The 18,551-nt window shown below is 47.8% G+C and overlaps 1 protein-coding gene across 3 annotated transcripts in view; it reads left to right on the plus strand.

The window, feature by feature from the left end:
* The window catches only part of C2cd3 (C2 domain containing 3 centriole elongation regulator), a 95,721-nt gene extending 80,794 nt beyond the window's left edge, over positions 1–14,927 (plus strand). For all 3 annotated transcript variants that reach the window (XM_048360586.1, XM_048360585.1, XM_048360587.1), the window contains 2 exons: positions 2,796–2,907; positions 14,125–14,927. In XM_048360586.1, coding sequence (XP_048216543.1) covers positions 2,796–2,907; positions 14,125–14,277 — 265 coding nt within the window. In that variant the 3' untranslated portion in view covers positions 14,278–14,927. The remainder of the gene's footprint in view (positions 1–2,795; positions 2,908–14,124) is intronic.
* Positions 14,928–18,551: the final 3,624 nt, after the last annotated feature.

Raw genomic sequence — 18,551 nt, forward strand, 5'->3', positions numbered from 1 at the left:
GGAAGTACAAATAGATGAGTCATTATCCAAGCTGACCTGAGCAAAATGTAATAATACCCTATCACAAAAATAACCTAAGAAAAAGGGCTGGGTGGTAACTCGTAGCACACATCCCTAGCAAGCATGAGGTCCTAAATTCAAATACCATTACTAAAGGGGGGGGAAAAAACATCTGTTGGCCTCTGGGCAGTACATAGTGGCTTGATACCAGACTTATGAGGCAAGGCCTGGTTCTTAGCATTTTAAACTAGATTGAAGTGCTGTGACTTTGCCTTACAAATAACATGAGTTTTCTTTCTCTAAAATGGGAGTTAGTTCAAAGCCAGCCAGGGAAGAATGTCCATGAGACTCTTATATCCAGTTAACCACCAGAAAGCTAGAAGTGGAGCTGTAGTTCAAGTGTGGTAGAACAGTAGCCTTGAGCAAAAATACCTAGAGACAGTGCCCCATCCCTGAGTTCCAGCCCTGGGACTGGAAACAACAACAACAAAAAAAGCAGGTAATAATAGTAATCATGGGGTTATAAAATCAAAATAATCATACAATAGCAAAATTCCTATACATAGTGTCCAATAAATGTTAACTGTTGAGTGATACAGTCAGATTTACATATTAGAAAAGTCCCTCTGTGCCTTGTAGGAGACAGATTCGATCAGGGAGACCAGAAGCCAACTTAGGAAACTTGCTCCAGCAAGAAATAGAGACGGTCTGGCCTGAAATACGCAGTGCCTCATAGGAGAATGACAAGAAACATCCAGGGATCACACAGAGAGGCAGAGAATGGGAAGGAGGGGGCATAGAAAGGTTAATTTATGGAGAGTTAACTTAGAGTGTTGCTGACTGCCTGTCAGACCTCCAGCAGGTTGTCACAAGTTGCTAGGTTGGTGATGTCATTTACTGTGTTAGGGAATGGCACAAAGACAGGTTTGGGGGAAGAGGGACCTGTGGGACATGGAGGAAGATGCGGGCATGGGACCGGGTATGCAAGTGGGCATTTCTGGGAGTCAGGACAGCAAGAAGGTCAGAACTGGGTGAGTCTGGAGAGGGAAGGAGGAAGCAAGCAGAGCCTACAAGGGAGTTTCAGGTTGCAGCCACACTCTGAAGTAGTGGGGGGATGAGTCAAAAGTAGATGAGCATGTGTTCCCTGGGAGGACCTTGGAGGCACAGGAACAAGCTGGAAGAATGGGTAAGAATGCCTGGTATAACTACCTTTCATGTAGAAACCCATTTATACCTATAAACCCATTTATGCATACTAATTTCTTCTGTTTAAACCATGAAGATACTGAAGCACAAAAAGTGAACTTTCCTGACGGTATGCATGTAATAACTGACAGCTAAGTGGTAACTAGAGAAGGGAACTCAGGACGGGGCACTGTCTCAATATTCTTGCTCAAGGCTAGTGTTCTACCACACTTGAACCACAGCTCCACTTTTAGCATTAGAGATGAAGGGCTGAGCTTACTAATAGAGAAACTTTGCATGTTTCATAAACTGAGGGCAGAACTTGTAAGTTAGATGGTGGCCCTATTGGTGCAGGACACAGAGCAGGCAGAAGGTGATAGGTGGTGAGAGCTTCCACGCTCAGACCCGGTACATCCCAGCAGTGCTGTTCCTGCCCCAAAGCATGAGCTGACTGACTGCCAGATCCTCCTCCCGCCCCCCAGCAGACAGCAGCAGAAGCAGATAGGCCCTGCCTCATCTGCACTTCGGGAGAAGGCTCTGATCAAAGAGTTCTTTCCCCTTGTGACCTCCATACCACTCCATCTCAACAGAAAAATCAGACTTTACCTGAAGCTGGACCTGGATGCATTCCATTCACTCAGTAGGTATTTATTGAGCACTTACTCTATGCCAGGCACTGCTGAGAGTCAAGGATATGGCTATAAAAACAAAGACATCATCTCTGCCCTCTTGGAGTTCAGAATCAACATGCAAAGAATGGGAAAATAGAAACCCTGGTAAATGAATTTGGACCAGAACCATGCTTAACTACATAAGCAGAAACAAAACAATCAGAACATCATGGGCTGGGAATGTGGCTTAGTGGTAGAGTGCTTGCCTAGCATGCCTGAAGCCCTGGGTTCCATTCCTCAGTACCATATAAACAGAAAAAGCCGGAAGTGGCGCTGTTCAAGTGGTAGAGTGCTAGCCTTGAGCAAAAGAAGCTCAGGGAGGCCCTAAGTTCAAACCCCAGGACTGGCACCAAAAAAAAAAAAGAACATCACACTCGTCCCCAACATCAAAGTCCCCTCAAAATTAAGCCTCCTTTCCAAGAGTTGCCACGCAAAGGGCCTCCTTCGGCATCAGGCACCTACAGTCCTGCCTACGTTGCTGCCTTTGGAGTGACCTCCCCGCCTATTCTCTGCCTCTGATTTCCTGGGTCAGCTTTTAACCAGTAGGCCTTCAACAAATCAGCACTTGGGACTAGCTCTAAGCAGGTACTACGGTAACTGAAAGGAACCATACCATATTCTGCCATTGAGAAACCTGAGTGTAATGAGGGTCAGGTCATCACACTAATGAAACATTCTGTGTTACAGATCATGCTCTGGAAAGTAAGGAAGGAGGGCTCCCATGAACACGATTATGAGAGGGCTTCCTGGGGGAGGAAGGATTTGGACTCATAGGAGCAGGCAGGGTCTTACAGTGGGAAGGAACCACATGAGGCAAGAATTCATGAGCAGGAAGAAAAAGTAGGGAGATAGGATGAATGGTATGTGTGAGCTCAGCAGAGATACTGGCCTGGAAAGGGGTAAACCCATGGGATTTTTGTGCCTTAACCACTGTCACAGCCCAGAGCCCATTGTGGTTCCCAACTTCTTTTTGCCTCCCCAGCAGCTGGAGGCCTCCATGAGGATACTCTCACTCTCTACAGCTTTGCCACCACCAGCAGCAGCAGATCAGGTAAGACCAGCCGCTGACCTCCCCCTGTGTAGAGGCAGCATCTCTTCTCTGAAGGGATGAGGACTTCCTGGAGAGGCTTTGGCAGTGGTCACTCCTTGGCTTGCACTGAACATAGTCTATGGGTCCAGTGCTGTGCTGGGAACTCAGAAAACATGCAGAAGATAAGAGCAGGACCTTGCCAGGTAAGACAGATGTGCAAGAAACAGCAGTACACGAGCATAAAAACAAGAACCATGACAGTAATGCACATGAGTACTGTAAGAGCTCCAGCTAAGCAAAGGCAGGCGGAGGTGGAGGACTGCGGAGATGCATCCTCAGGACCGAGGCAGCCAAGTCAGGTCTGGATGAGAGAATGGCAATGGCAGCGGATGCCATTTTCAGCTTACACTTCATGTGCCTCATGGCCATTCTCATTTCCTCTTCAGAGAAGTCTCTCTCTAAGTCGTTAGCCCATTTGTTAAGGGGGTAGTTGTTTCTTTGAGGATTTGTTTGGGGGAAACTTAATGTTTTGAGTTCTATGTACATTTTAGATACGAAGCCCTTGTCTGTTGTATGGCCAGTGAAGATCTTCTCCCAGTCTGTGGCCTTTCTCTTTATCTTACAAGCTCTGTCCTTTGCCATGTAGAAGCTCTGCAGTTTGACGCAATCCCATGTGTCCAACCTTTCTTTGATTTGCTGTGTTTCTGGGCCTTTATTAAGAAAGTCTCATCCTGTGCCAAGGAGCCCTAGTGTTTCTCCTGTTCCTTCCTGCAATGTTTTCAGAGTATCTGATTTTACTCGAGGTCTTTGATCATTTGGAATTGATTCCGGTGCAGAGTGATATAAGGATCTAGCTTTAGTTTGTTACAGGTGTTTAACCAATTTTGCCAGCACCATTTGTTGAAGAGACTGTCTTTCTTCCATCCTATTTTTTTTAGCTCCCTTATCAAGGATTAGGTGGCCATAGGTCTGCTGGTTCATTTCTGAGTCTTCAGTTCTATTCCATTGGTCCTCAGGCCTGTTCTTGTGCCAATACCAGCTGTTGTTCTTACTATAGCTTTGTAATAGAGTTTGAAGTTTGGTATTGATATTCCTCCAGCACTGTTCTTCCTGCTAAGATTGTTTTTGCTATTTGAGGTCTTGTATTTTTCCATATGAACTTTTGGATTGCTTTCTCTATTGATAGGTATTGCATTCAATTTGTAGATAGCCTTTGGCAGTATTGCTATTTTCACACTCACACAAAAAATTAAAGTCCAAGTATAGTGGTTTACACCTCTCATCCCAGCTATGCAGAAAATAGAGATGGGAGAAATGGATTCCATGCTTGCCCATACAAAAATTAAGCTATAGGTGTAGCAGTTTAAACCTTTAATTCTCGCTATGTATAGGAGGAGGTAGGAAGATTGTGGTCCAATGACAGCCTCAGGCAAAAGCACAAGAGCCTACTCAAAAACAAAAAAAAATAAGCTAAAAAATCTGGGCAGCTCAGTGGAAAAACACTTTCCCAAGATACATACATCCCTAAGTCCAAACCCCATTTCTACCCCACCAAAGAAAGCAAAATTTTACAGACTAATGCAAGCTACAAGTAAAATGTGTTTGTTTCTTATAACTCCTGTTAGACACTCCCTTTGCAACAAGCATCATTCTAAATCCAAACTCTTTGGACTTTCCCAATAACCCAGTGAGATAGCTATTAACATTCCTGTTTAATAAATTTGAGTATGTTAGTCAGACTTAGCATCACTAGGACAAAGTACCTGACATAAACAACTAAAGCAGGAGGGGGGGAGGGGGGGAAAGTTGCCTTTACTCATTGCTTCAGAGATTTCAGTCCAGTTTGGATTCTGAGCTGGAGTGAGCCAGAACATGGCTACAGGATGTTCATTTCGTGGCAGACAGCAAAGAACAAGGTGGGGACTGGGGACCAGGTATCCCCTTTCAAGTCATGTTCCTGCTGACCTACTTCTTGTGGCTGGACCCTGCCTCCGGAAGTTTCCCCACTTCCCAGAACAATGTCAATGTCAAGGGACTATCAATACATCAGCTGCTCTGAAAGAGACTTCTTATCAAGACAGTATCAGCAAGGAAACTGAGGCTCTGCACTTCCTGTTCACACCTACAAGGAGGCAATGCTATTTCTGTATTCTACATAAATAAGCTGAGATAAATAAGGCTGTCACCCAGGATCACCCAAGCTATCATCGAATCTCAGTTCGTTACGCTCCAGAAGAGAAGCCGGCAGTCAGATGGCTGAGCATTTTACTGGTTTGTTCCCCGGCCAAGTGGGCGAAGGGTCAGTGAGTCGTGTGCCACAGGAAAGGAGGTCTGGGAGCATGCGTCTCAACTGCCAAGCAGAACTGCTTTTCCTGCTTTTGTGTTTATATCTTCATAATGTGTCTATTCCTCAGAAGAAATGCTGTCGTTGGTCTTCAAATATGAGAATACGAAGTGTGAGGAAAGACAAATAAGAATTCGCCTCATTTTTTAAAGACTTGATCACTCAACAAAGTTTTTGTTAATGTGTGCAGTATCATACCCCCATATTTTTTGTTGAAAAAAAATATTTCTGTTCTCAATAGAGCCAGAGTCCTCAAGTAAAGCAAGAAAACAAGGGGAAGGTTTGCACAAACTTCAGACCCCTTGGAGGAACCGTGGCCGAAGCCCCGGGCGTGGATGCTGACAGCTTTCCAGGCTGCCCATAGGGCAGGCCTCGGCAGAGCCGCTGGGCTCCGCTTCCCCCGCTAGATGCCTATGGCAGATGGCGTCATGGTGGTTGCAAAGCTTCAAGTGAGTGTTTCTGTGAAATTAGTAAAAAGGTCTTCTTCAGGGCATCCTGGAGGATGCTGTAGTATGCTCCGCTGTGGTTTATTGTGAGCTCAGATTATGGCTTCTATGGTGGAGCAGGGCCTTATAGGCATGCAGTTGAGATTCAACAAAGAATTGAAACATTGGGCTGGGATGTAGCTCAGTGACAAAGCACTTGCCTAGCAAGTACAACATTCTGGGTTCGATACCCAATGCCAAGAAAGAAAACGCACACTCACGCGCGCGCGCACACACACACACACACACACACACACACACAGAATTGAAGCCAGGCACCCGTGGCTCGTGCCTATAATCCTAACTCCTCAGGAGGCTGCTAAGGATCACAGTTCTAAGCCAGAAGACCTGTTGGTTCTGCCCCGTAGGAGCCCAGTCACTTCACGGCACTCTAGTCATCTTTCCCAGCGCCACTCCTCTCCCCTGTGACTATTTCTAGCTAACCTTACTCATGCTCAACCTTTTCTACCACAACCCATGTTGTGTAGCCTATGTACACTCGCACTCAAGTCAGACTTTACCTACTTTCCCAACAGGAGAGAAAAATTATACTATTTCTGACCCATTTCCCAACTCTCAGTCTCTAGTTTGACTTCCTGGTAGCATGTGACACAGTTGATCTCCCATGCCCTTTCTTCATGTGTTTTTTTTTTTAACAATGTAAATACATTTTTTATGTGAAAAGTCATAGCATTTCCTTCACAAGAAACTTCTCATTTATCTGTCTCTGCAGTCTCAAAAACAATTCTTCTGAGGGAGAAAAAAGTACCAGAACAAATATATCATGAAGGAAATAAATGCATACATACTAAATAAACTGTGGTCTCTACTGAGACAAAAGAAAACTGTTTTGCATTTTTGTTTTGTTTTGTTTTTTGGCAGTCCTGGGCCTTGAACTCAGGGCCTAAGCACTGTCTCTGGCTTCTTTTTGCTCAAGGCTAGCACTCTACCACTTGAGCCACAGCGCCACTTCTTAGGGGCTTCATGTATATGAGGCAAGCACTCTGCCACTAGGCCATATTCCCAGCCCCTGTTTTGCATTTTTTTCCCAATTCTGACAGGATACTTAAAATATAATTTCTCAGCAAATAACAAATTGATTTATTGGTTAAATTATCAACTGTGGAGCTACCTGACAACAGTGTAAAATAAATGGATACTTCACCAGAAACTGGCTTCTACATATTAATTTTAATTATTTTGAGACAAAGTTTAGTCACATTTAACGAGCACCCATTATAATTTCTAAACTATGAAACCAGCATTTCTTATATCTGATCAGCTATACAAAACTCACCCATTTCTCTTTTGGCAAAAGGTGGTAGGAATTCCAAAGAGTTCCTGATTCTTTTTTTCTTTTTTTTTTTTTTTTCCCCAGTCCTGGGGCTTGGACTTGGGGCCTGAGCACTGTTCCTGGCTTCTTTATGCTCTTCCACTTGAGCCAGTACCACTTCTGGACTTTTCTGTTTTTGTGGTGCTGAGGAATTGAACCCAGGGCTTCATGCATACTAGGCAAGCACTCTACCACTAAGCCACATTCCCAGCCCAAGAGTTCCTAATTCTTATAGGGACAGTGGCTTGCAAACTCCTCATTAACTTGCTCTAATGCTATTTGTATTAGCACTTAAATAAGACAAAAGTAAATGGAATGAATATGGAGAAAGAGCCAGGTAGGGTAGAATTTGGCAAAGATGCAGGAAAAGCTTTGCAGACTGAATTTATAAAAGAAGAAACCTTAGAGAATCAACAGAATTCGGGAATGAGATAGAAATCACAAGCAAAGAACAAGGTGGTACCTGACCTCCGAGCCTTGGCTTTTCTGCCCTGCCTTGGGTAGAGTATCTTTCTATGAAATGGGGCCTGTCTTGTTCCTTTGCTTCCTACATTAAGCCCTGGCTCTTCCCTCTTGGTGAACAGTCCTGATGCTGACCACAGGTATGGGGTTAGGGGCTGCTCTCCATAAGGAATGTAGGAGGCAGGAAATAGACAAAGTCAGGTTGAGTTGTCCACCCACTCCCTTCCTAGCTTGCCGCCTTCCACTCAGCCAATCCCACACACATCGCTAGGAAAGGAGATAGCCAAGCCAGCAGGTAAGCTGAGAATCAGCAGGCTTGGGGCTCTGCCATGGTTCTGCTGTGGGCTTTCTTAAATCTTGAACAATAATGTCTCTCTTCTGTCCCACCAGACAATTTGGCATAATGGTTAGAAACATGACCTCTGAATCCAGACTACCTGTTTTAATGCTTAGACTTGCTACTTCCTAGCTGTAAAACCTGGGGCAAGTTTTCTGACTGTACTTCCTTTATCTGAAAAATGGCATAATAGCATCTGCCTCCTATAATTGGTTGTGTATTGAGTAAGGTATGCAGTGTGTATAAAACAGTTCTTGGCACATAATACAATAAATGCCATAGTGTGTTAGCTCTGTTATTTTTTCATATCATTATCCAGATGTCTTCCCTCTTACAGGGTATATGGAGGAGGAGGGAGATGCTGACATAGCAGCATGATCCAACACTGAAAGCTTGGTGGCGGGGGGGCGGGGGTAGCCCCAGAAGTGTGAAGAACAGTTCCCTGGCTAGAGCTCAGGACTGTGTACAATTCAGACCTTGACTTAGAGGCCCAGGACAAAATACAGCCCACCCAAAGGGGGATCCTTAGCCTTAGCCATTGCTGCGGATCTGTCTATGAGTCTTAAGGCTTTGGGCTTCTTTTTTTCTAGGAGCCTAAAGAATTTTTCTCTTCTGTGATTTACCTTCCCTAAGCCCAGAGACACCACAAAGATATGCAGCCCTGGTAGAGAAACCTAGCCCTCACAAAACCAGATCAGATCAACAAGGGTCGGCTTTACTCTTCTCAGCCTATATATAATGGCTGAAGGTACTCACTTTTGAAGCAGGTCGCCACGACCTGCTGCTTCCTTGCTTTATTAAACCATCAAGTCCCTAGCCCTCTACAGCAGTCCAACAGGAGACCTGAAGGTCACAGCCCATAAAGGCCATAACACAAAAGTTTGGAAAGGAGATGAGCAGCCTGGCCAAGGGTGTACAAAAGTCAAGGGAAGCAGCCAGAACTAGCCAGTACCAACTCTGGCCCTGACTGCAAGTTGGCAGATGCCTACTAAGAACAGGCCTACAGACCAGCTGCCAGGCACTGGGCTCAAGTCCTAGAGCTGCTCTGAGGCCAGCATGTAGGAGGAACTGGAGCTCTCCCAACAGAGCCTCTTTAACCCTTCCCTCTCTGGAATCTGGAGTTTGGAGCCCTCCTGCTAGCAGGGTGTGGAGGGAACACATAGGTAGTGAGAAGCCCATGACCAAGGCTCCAATGTAGGGAAGAACAGCGATCTCAGAGCAGACCAGTCTTTCTGGGGCTGGCCCAGGAGGGCAGGGCAGGTCAGGATTGACCTCAGGACGGGGCCTCCGTCAAAGTGTCTGAACCTCACTTCCCTCTACTGCTGGCTGTGGCTGCTAAGTTTGCTTCTGTCTTTAGCAACGAGGAAGTTCTTGTCACTGCCACCCCAGGGGAAGGCAGCCAGCCAAGGAGGTGAAAGTTGAGCGAGACAGACAGCTCTATTGAGCCCTCACTTCTCTGAGGCAGCAGCCCATCCAGAAGTGGCAGTTGTTTACTTTCAATTTTTTTTGGGGGGGTGGGCAGTCATGGGGTTTGAACTCACAGCCTGGAAGCTATACCTGACCTTTTTTTTTGCTCAAAGCTAGGGCTCTACTTTGAGCCACAACTGGGCTTCCAGGTTTCTTTGTTTTTGTCAGTTGTGGGGTTTGAACTCAGGGCTTGGGCTCTGCCCCTGAGCTCTTCAGCTCAAGGCTAGTGCACTTCCAGTTTTCTGGTAGTTAATTGGATTAGAGTCTCACAGACTTTTCTTCCCTCCTGGCTTTGTACCGCAATCCTCAGATCTCATCCTTTTGAGTAGCTAGGATTACAGGCCTGAGCCAGCAGCACCTGGCTGCTTTCAATTTTTTAGAAATAATTAAAAATTAATTAGAAATAAGAGTCTCCTGGACATTCCTGCCTAGGCTGACTTAGAACCGTGATCCTCAGATCTCAGCCTCCTGAGTAGCTAGGCTTACAGGTGGGAGCCGCCAACACCCAGCTACTCTGGAAAGTTTTGTTTTCAGTGGTATACCACTGAATCAGAAAGCAGTAGCCTTGATCGCAACCCAGAGGCTCACTGCAGTGAGGAAGGCAGTGGCATGGGATAGCTTGCCTGGCCTAGCACTGGGCACACCTTGGGGAGGCGCTGACCCCTGTCTGCCTAAGGCCTGTGCAGCGTGACCTGCCTGAAGCAAGAGCTCTGTTGCACTGTGGTGTCTGTCGTCAGGGTCAGCTCTAGCTCCAGTGCAGCCATATCTTTAAGGGCTACAACCTTAGTCACATCTGCATTCATGTGAGACTCACAGTAGACCTGGGTGAGAAGATCAGAGGGAATTTCTGAGCTTGACAGTGGGTCTCAGTAGACCCACAGAAAGTGTCTTCGTCTTTAAGCAAGCAGATAGTTGAGTTGAAACACAGACCAATACTCTCTCTACCCCATCCTCTGCCTCCCCTCTGAGAAAGACATGGGGATACCACAAAGGCAGAGGAAGAAGACAGAGAACCCCTGTGCCCACCACCCCCTAGGATCTCTGGCCTGTTCACAGGGATCCATCAGAGGTTGCAGTGGAGGGAAAGCAGAACACAGTGGCTGGGATCCAATCACATTTCAGACCAGAAAGCCTGGACTCTCCTGAGAGCATTTGGAGAAGAGGCTGCCTCACAAGGACCTGGCCAAAGAGGGGAGTAGGACCCAAACGCAGAGTGAAAGCGAGTTGCCCTCCCAGCCCCAGTGAAGAGACGAGACTAGGAGCAAATTCCCCAGGCAGGATTAACCTCCTGACTTGTGGATCCCTGAGAAGCTCCACATTTTTCTTCCACTACCACGCCTTTCTCCTTCCATGTGTTTCATTCTTTTCCCCAGCAGACCTCTGCCTTTGTCACTGACAGCGTCTTTAAAACTCTATTACCAGGAGAGCCTGGCACCCTCTTGGCCTGGGTATCCATGTGTCCAGAAAAGAGTGTGTTCTTGTATATGGAAGAACTGAGTGGACAGACACACACTTATCCCTGTCCACTACAAGGTCAGTTCTTTGAGGTCCAACAGCCTCCCTAAACGTTGAGGAACTGCCTTCAGCAGCTTCAACCCCTCTGCTGCTGCCCTCCATGCCCCCAGTCAGCCCTGCGGTGCCCACTGCCTTGCCAGCAAAGCAGTTCCTTCTCCGGACGTTTCTCTAGCTGGGCCTCCACCCGGCATACCCTCTCCATCTCCTATGATCACATTTTACCTTTAATGTTTTTGGTTTTTTGTTTTTTTGCCAGTCCTGGGGCTTGAACTCAGGGCCTGAGCACTGCCCCTGGCTTCTTTTTTTTGCTCAAGGCTAGCACTCTGCCACTTGAGCCACAGCGCCACTTCCAGCTTTTTCTGTTTATGTGGTGCTAAAGAATCGAACTCAGGGGGCTGGGGATATAGCCTAGTGGCAAGAGTGCCTGCCTCGGATACACGAGGCCCTAGGTTCGATTCCCTAGCACCACATATACAGAAAACGGCCAGAAGCGGCGCTGTGGCTCAAGTGGCGGAGTGCTAGCCTTGAGCGGGAAGAAGCCAGGGACAGTGCTCAGGCCCGGAGTCCAAGGCCCAGGACTGGCCAAAAAAAAAAAAAAAGAATCGAACTCAGGGCTTCATGCATGCTAGGCAAGCACTCTACCACTAAGCCACATTCCCAGCCTTACCTTCATGGGTTTTTTTTCCCAAGTCTTCTTCCAAGAATCCCACCCATACATGATCCCCACTGCCAGGCTCCGAGGCCCCGAAGACCCTGGAGGCTCTGACAGTTCTGCTTCTAAGCACGCACGCCCTATGCTGGCCATTTTCTGTGCCCTCCACCAAGCAGGGTTGTGAAAGCTTTTAATAGGAAGGGCTAGTACATCCCTGCTCTGAACAGTTTTTCTCTACCCAACCCTTAGGGGTTAGGGTATTTGGGGGTAATAATCAAGATGAAGAAAAAGTAGCCATAATTGTTTCTAAACCCTTTTAAGGTCAATAAAAGCCAAATGTGATCTGTCTTTCCACTCCCTTGCCCTGCCCTGTGCACAGAGCCAAGTCCTGCCCCTAGCCTGGTCCCTGGGCCTGTGCCACACAGATAAGGCCACCTATGTCACAGAGTCTGGGTGTGGGTGCTAGAAGGTTGGCTGAGCCAGCCTCACTGGACTCAACCCAAGGCAGATACTGCATAGCCAGCATCTGCAGACCTGCGTTCATGCCTTTCCACAGATGGGTAGCCTTGCTGCCGGTCCTGCTCTGTTAACCCTCCATCTTAGATCCCAGCTCCAGCTCTACGTGAAGCCTGTATGGACTGTCTCAGATGTTCCTGACTGCTGCTTTCTCAGTACTCCCAAGCTCTAAGGATCACCTCTGTGACTGTGAGAGCAGTCGGTATCTACCCACCTGAAGCTGGAGCATTCTAGAGAGGACAGGAGCCACTTCTGCCTATTGTTCATGAGAGTTGATCAGATGGAGTAGAACCTGGGCTCCCAGAAGGCTTAACGAATCACCAACAGAGGACTTTGATGCCATTTCATGAACTGAGATAGTTGGTGCTTCTAACATTGAGAGCACGACCCATCAAGTTTCTCCCAAATACAAAGATTCCTCTTCTGGTAGATGAGAACACAAAGGTCTGGTTTTGGGAGCTGAGATAGAAAACCGAGTTTTTAGGCCCATTTTCCCCATCTGGCTTATAAAACAAACATCATCTTAGGTCCTTTTCATTATAGTGAAGAAAGAAATGGTAAGTGATCTACAGCTGGTGACCCCAGTCTGTACTACAGCCAGAGGACTGGGGTGAAACGTGTCACTTTTAAACCCCAAATAGTTCATGAAACACCCTCCCTGGGTTTGACAGTAGAGAGAAACCTAAAGTGCTGGCACATGACATCATAACCACTGGTTCTAGAAGGAATGGATGTTTGCTGCAATCTCTTCTCCACCAGTTCAAGCCTCTGGTCACTGTGGCTATCAGTCTTCACATCCGCTGCTCTTAACAGCTTCCAAGCTCCCATCTTGACCTGGCCCAGCCGCGGTCACGTGGATCAGACAGCCAGACCATGGCCAGGAATGCCCAGAGTGAGGAAAGAGCACAGGCAGAAGCCTGCCTCCCCTGCCTGGGCTATTAGAAGATGCAGCTGCTTCTCATATTTTGGAGGGAAGCAAAAGGTAGCTTTTCTTCTTCCCTTGTAGCCTAGGCCTGCCTGAAGTCAAAGCTTATGTTGGGGCTCGGCTGTGAAGCCTTGCTCTAGCACAGCTTGTTTGTTCTGTGAGCTGGTGGACTGAGGGCCTGCTGGGCTTGAGCACACTTGCCCGGCGTTTCGCGTTCTAGTCCGGGAGGGACCCTCAGGAGTGCTCAGCTACTTGCTTTCTCCTGGGCAGGAAGCGCTCTGACTGCTGTTCCTATTGTGCGGGTCGATCTGTTTATCACTCAGATCCTAACTCTGTCTTCTGAAGGAAGGAAGCAAGTTCTGTTCATTTCTGCCTCCCTTTCACACAGTACACATTAAAGAGGCGAAGGAAAAGAAAGAAAACCCCAGGAACAACCCTGGCTAGGCCTCGGTTTCCATTGCAGAGGGGAAAGCGTCCCAAACTGTAGGATCTCCACCGGGCTGCTGGAGTTCAGTGTCCCAGACAATCTGTATGCCAGGTTCGCCCGCGGTGGCTATGCATGTCTCCCTTCAGCACTGCCTCTTCCCCAGCTAGTCTCCACTTCCTCCAAGGGCCCAGCTCCCAGCTGGCTGAGAAGACACAGGAAAAAGAATCAGGAGTTTGGAGGACTGCCATGCAAGTCGCACCGGCAAGCCGCCGAAAGGCAGCACAAGTGATGCCTGTCAGCCTGAGACGGAGATGTTTAGGAGCAAGACAGTGGGTTTGGTACTTTGTGTCACTGGAAGCTCTAGGAACTCAAAGGGCCAAGCGGAGAGTGTATTATTCACAGTATCCTCCCCCAAGAGCAGGATAGGATCCTCAGGTCACACACAGCTCCAGCTCAGGACAGGGACATGTCTAGAATCATGACAGGAGTGCAGCTTCAAACCTTCAAACCTTCTGGAAGTGACAGCCCACGTCAGCTCTGCCACTCAGAGCTGTAGGACCTTGGGTTTATTCCACCTGAACTGTGACTTCCTTAGCCACAATATGAGGAAATGGTAAACCTGCCTCATGGAATGGAGTAGGGCTTAAGATAAGCTTACAATGTTCTGCAAGACAGTTTGTTCACCATAAATGTTAGTCAAAGGAAGCTTAAGCCAAAGTCGCTCATTGGTAATGCCGCATGCTAAGTGCTAACCCGCTGACTTCCTCCTCTCCAGGACAAGAGCGAAGCCGAAGCCGCTGGTGCCAGCGACGCCCTCTCCCGAAGGCCCGCTCGCCCCAGGCCCATCTCTCTCCCTCCCAACCTGCCTGAAGAAGAAACCCGCAGGATCGCACGGATATTTTCTTCCCGGTACTCCCAGAAAGATTGATGTAGCCTGAGGAACTGAGTGAGGGACCGGACCACCTGCCCACCCTCCCTCAGTCTTGCTCGGTGTGCTTCTCTCAGAGCTATTACAGCCCTGAAAACACCACCAGCCTGGTTCTTGGACCCCCTGAGGCCCCGCCAGCCCATACTGAAGGAGTGTCCGAAATCAGCCCCAGCCTCCTCTGCCAAGACCTCCACCACTTCCTTCTGGGTTGAGGTAAAGGCTAGAAACAAAAGGGATTCCAGAGCCCAAGCAGCTATCTTTTGACCACAGGACCTAAGCAGGCATCTCTGAGCAGAGAAGCTCCTTTGTGTCTTTACACAGCACTGGCTGGCCTGAGCCCACCCGCTGCCTCAATAGGTTAGACTATTTTTGCCTTAAATGATGTGAGACGGGAATAGATTGCGTGCATAGCTGAGGAACTCCTAGGATCGCCTCCAGTTCATTTTGCTTAAGAATAAGGGTATTTTATAGATATAAATTATTTTTATGCTCTATTAGATTCATCAGGAAGGGACTAGGAGGAAGTCACCTCCTGTACACTGTATAGCTGATTGTCTGAAAAATAACCATGTTTTTAACTTATTGTTTTTTACCCAGCCGAAGGTCATTGTTCTTGCCTTTGTTTGAATAAAATCCTGTTGGTATTTGTATTCGTGCACGAGTGTTTCCTGGGTTGGCCACTGGAATGAGCATGTACTCAAACTGCAGACAGAAAGGTTGACAACCATTGAGTCCCCTAGAGAAGCTCAGCTGGAACGGGACCAGGGTTCCCAAGGGACCTCTGAGCTTCACTCATATCTTATTGGTCCAGGGTGGTATCCGTGTATCCTGCACTGGTTCTTTTTGGTTGGTTGGTGTTTTCAGGATTACTCTGCCTTCACAGTGCCTTGAAATCTGGCAGCTAAGTGGGAAGGTCCCCTGGAACGGGTCTCAGCAGCCCCCCTGTTTCTGGTTGGCTAGTTCTGTCAGCCACAACCACTTGAGCAGCTAGCATAGCGTGCAGCCTGGCTCAGCAGCAAGGCAAGGGAACCACCCCAGGGAGCCTGCGCTGCGTCCCCACACACGCCATTGCCCTCGGTCCTCAAAATAACCCTAGGACCTACACATGGTGGTGCCTGCCCCCTTTACAGTTGAAATGAAGCTCAACAAAGTTAAATGTTTGGGCCTGTTGTTTATGTAGCTAGGAAGTGAATCTCACCACACAAAACATCCCCAGAGATAGCAGATGACTCATTTCCCAAAACAGGGTGCAGCTAGTAAATGCTCTGGCTTTGGGGCTCTCAGACTGGGAGAGGGCGTGGGAGCTGCCACAGTCAGGAAGGACCCCCTAAAAGGGGGATACTTGCATCTTCAGGTGAGCTCAAAGAACTGACCAAGAGACCAGCCTGCTCGCTCTGAGCCTCTGGCCTGCTCTGTGAAGTGATGTGATGAAAACCACACGGGACAGTTGTGAAAATGCTTTGCTTGCACTTGGCACCATTAGAAGCTGAAGAAATGTCAGCCCCACCCACTGTCCCAAAAGTCCTGGAGCAAAAGTAAAAGCCTCACACCAGTAACTGAGGAGGTGGCGCAGGCTGAGCGGCTCCACCATGACGTCGGAGCCCCTGTGCCCTAGCCTGACCTGCCCCACATCTGTTTAGCTTGGCTCCCCATCCCCCGCCCCAGCACCGCACGGGCCTGTCCTCTGTCTCAGGCCTGGGCAGAGCCTCCAAGACCCAGCGCCCTCCCACCCTTGAGGCCACCAGAAAGCTCCCGAGGAGCCCTCAGCCCAGAACGGAGGGGGGAAGTCTCAGGTGAAGAACATTCCTTCCAAAGCCTGTCCTGTAAATAACCTGGCGGGATCAGAAGAGGACAAGGCCGCAGGAGGACTTGAGGCGCTCCTGCAGATTCTCATGACACAAAGCCACCCCACAGGTCTGAAACTCGCCGTATTACACTTAGAAACAGTGAAGGATTGGCCACTGTCATCTCCAGAAATGAGATTTGTCTCCTTTGGGTGGCTCCAAGGTGACTTGCTTGTGTGTCCAGAACTTGCTAGTTGGTCTCGGACTTCTCTTTGGATATGGCCTCCACAGACACCTGGAAATAAGTGTTTCTGATGGCTACATCCCAGCTTGAAGCAGCCAATCACAAAACTCCTGGCAGATGGTGAGCGTGGGCAGAGCCACCCATACGAGGCCGGCTAAGCCCATCCGCCCTCTGATTTCTCCAAAACCTGGTGCCCTCTGGTTTGGTTCCCACTTGTATCCCTCCCTGCTTAGTTCCTGCTAGACCCTCCCCCTCCACACACACACACACACACACACACACACACACACACACACACACACACACACACACTACCTCCAGGCTAGTGTTTTCAAGAAGAGCCTAGAAACTCCTTCCTGAGTCCTCCAGTCTCAAGAGCCCTAGCAGCCAATCACCTGTACCTCTAATATACCTGTCAATTGTGCTGACATTAAGGACAGAGCCTGATCCCAACCAAGGGGATGAGCACAACCCGAGCTTTCACTATGGACTTTTGACCTCCTGCCCTGTGACCATGACTTTGTGCCTAAGTCCAGAAATGGCTTCTGCCTTCTCTGCTCCACCCAGTTAGCTCCCTCTCCTTCCCTCTCTTCTTCTCTTCTACTTCTCTCCCGCTCCCCCTCTCCTAAGCCACTTGGGTCCCAGGTTCAGCAGTGCCAACCCTTAGCCTCACTACCTACAAATGGAGCCGTCAGTAGCTACAGGGGACCTTTCCCACCTGCCCCAGCTTCCTTTGGCCCAGCATGGCCACGCTGAAGCGTCCAGTGACAGGTCATGGAGAAGAGCACTCATAGCAGATAGGCCCAAAATGCGTTCTAGAGTGTAGGCCATGTGTAACCTTGGAAAATCATTGTATTCCCTAAGACTTGGATAATATGCAGAATAATCTTTAAAATACAATAATTCTCAAAAACCCAGGTGGCATGCACTTGTAGTCTCAGGACTCAGGGAACTAAGGAGTCTCACAAGTTTAAGGGCAACCCTAGCTACACTCTGTCTCAAAACACCCTTTCACACACCCCAAAAATGATTCTCCACGGCAAAAAGAATGAAATACTAATATACACTAGAACATAGATGAGCTTTTAAGACACTACTGTGTTAAGTGGAATAAGCTAATCTCTAAAGAGTTCATACTATATGATCCTACTTACAGGAAATATCTAGAACAGGCAAGCCTAAAGGCAGAAGGAGATTAGGTTGCCTGGGGCTGGGGGAGGGGAAGGAAGATGACTGCTGAGGTACATGGAGTTTTTTTAGAGGGGTGATAAAAATGTTCTAAAATAGATTGTGGTGGTGATTGCACAACTCTAAATATATTAAAAATCATTTGAATTGTGCACGTTAAGTTGGTGAATGGTATAATATGTAATTTATATCTCAATAAATTTTATTTTTTAAAAATTGGAATCCTAAACCAAGCACTGTAATCCTAGCTGCTCAGGAGGCTGAGATCTGAGGACTGCAATTCAAAGCCAGCCTGGGCAGGAAAGTCTGTGAGACCCTTTTCGGCAATAAACTACTGAAAACACAGACATGGCGCTGTAACTCAAGATGTCCAGCACTAGCCTTGGGCAAAAAGAAACTCAGTGCCTAAGCCCTGACCAGCCCCAGGACCAGCATAAAATCAAATAAAAATTTAGAATCCTAATAGTGCCTACCTCATGGACAAGAAAATAAAGGTAGTATGTAAAAAGATCTGGCACAGGGGCTGGGAATATGGCTTAGTGGTAGAGTGCTTGTCCCACGTACATGAAACCCTGGGTTCAATTCCTCAGCACCACATATAATAGATAAAAGCCAGAAGTGGCGCTATGGCTCAAGTGGCAGAATGCTAGCCTTGAGCAAAAAGAAGCCAGGGACAGTGCTCAGGCCCTGAGTTCAAGCCCCAGGACTGGCAAACAAACAAAAAAAGATCTGGCACATAGTAGCCACTAAGAAATTCTGGTAGTCATTAAGTTTTTTGTATTTTTTATGAAGTGCTTGGACAAGGGGTTTCAATTCCTTAAGTCACTATCATTGCTATTATTAAGATACTTAGAGCCAGGCATGTTGGTAGACACCTGTAATCCCAGCACTTATGAGACTGAAGCAAGGGGATTTCAAACTCCAGGCCAACCTATGCTGTACAGTGAGACCCTGCTCAAAGACCCAAGGGAACCTTTGCCTCCTGTTCAAGGCTCTAAGTTCATTCTACAGCATGAGGGAGGGGGAAGGAGTGTCCCCAAAGAACTCTGCTGCACAGT

Source organism: Perognathus longimembris, chromosome 13, assembly GCF_023159225.1.
Source record: "Perognathus longimembris pacificus isolate PPM17 chromosome 13, ASM2315922v1, whole genome shotgun sequence".
Taxonomy (NCBI): Eukaryota; Metazoa; Chordata; class Mammalia; order Rodentia; family Heteromyidae; genus Perognathus; species Perognathus longimembris.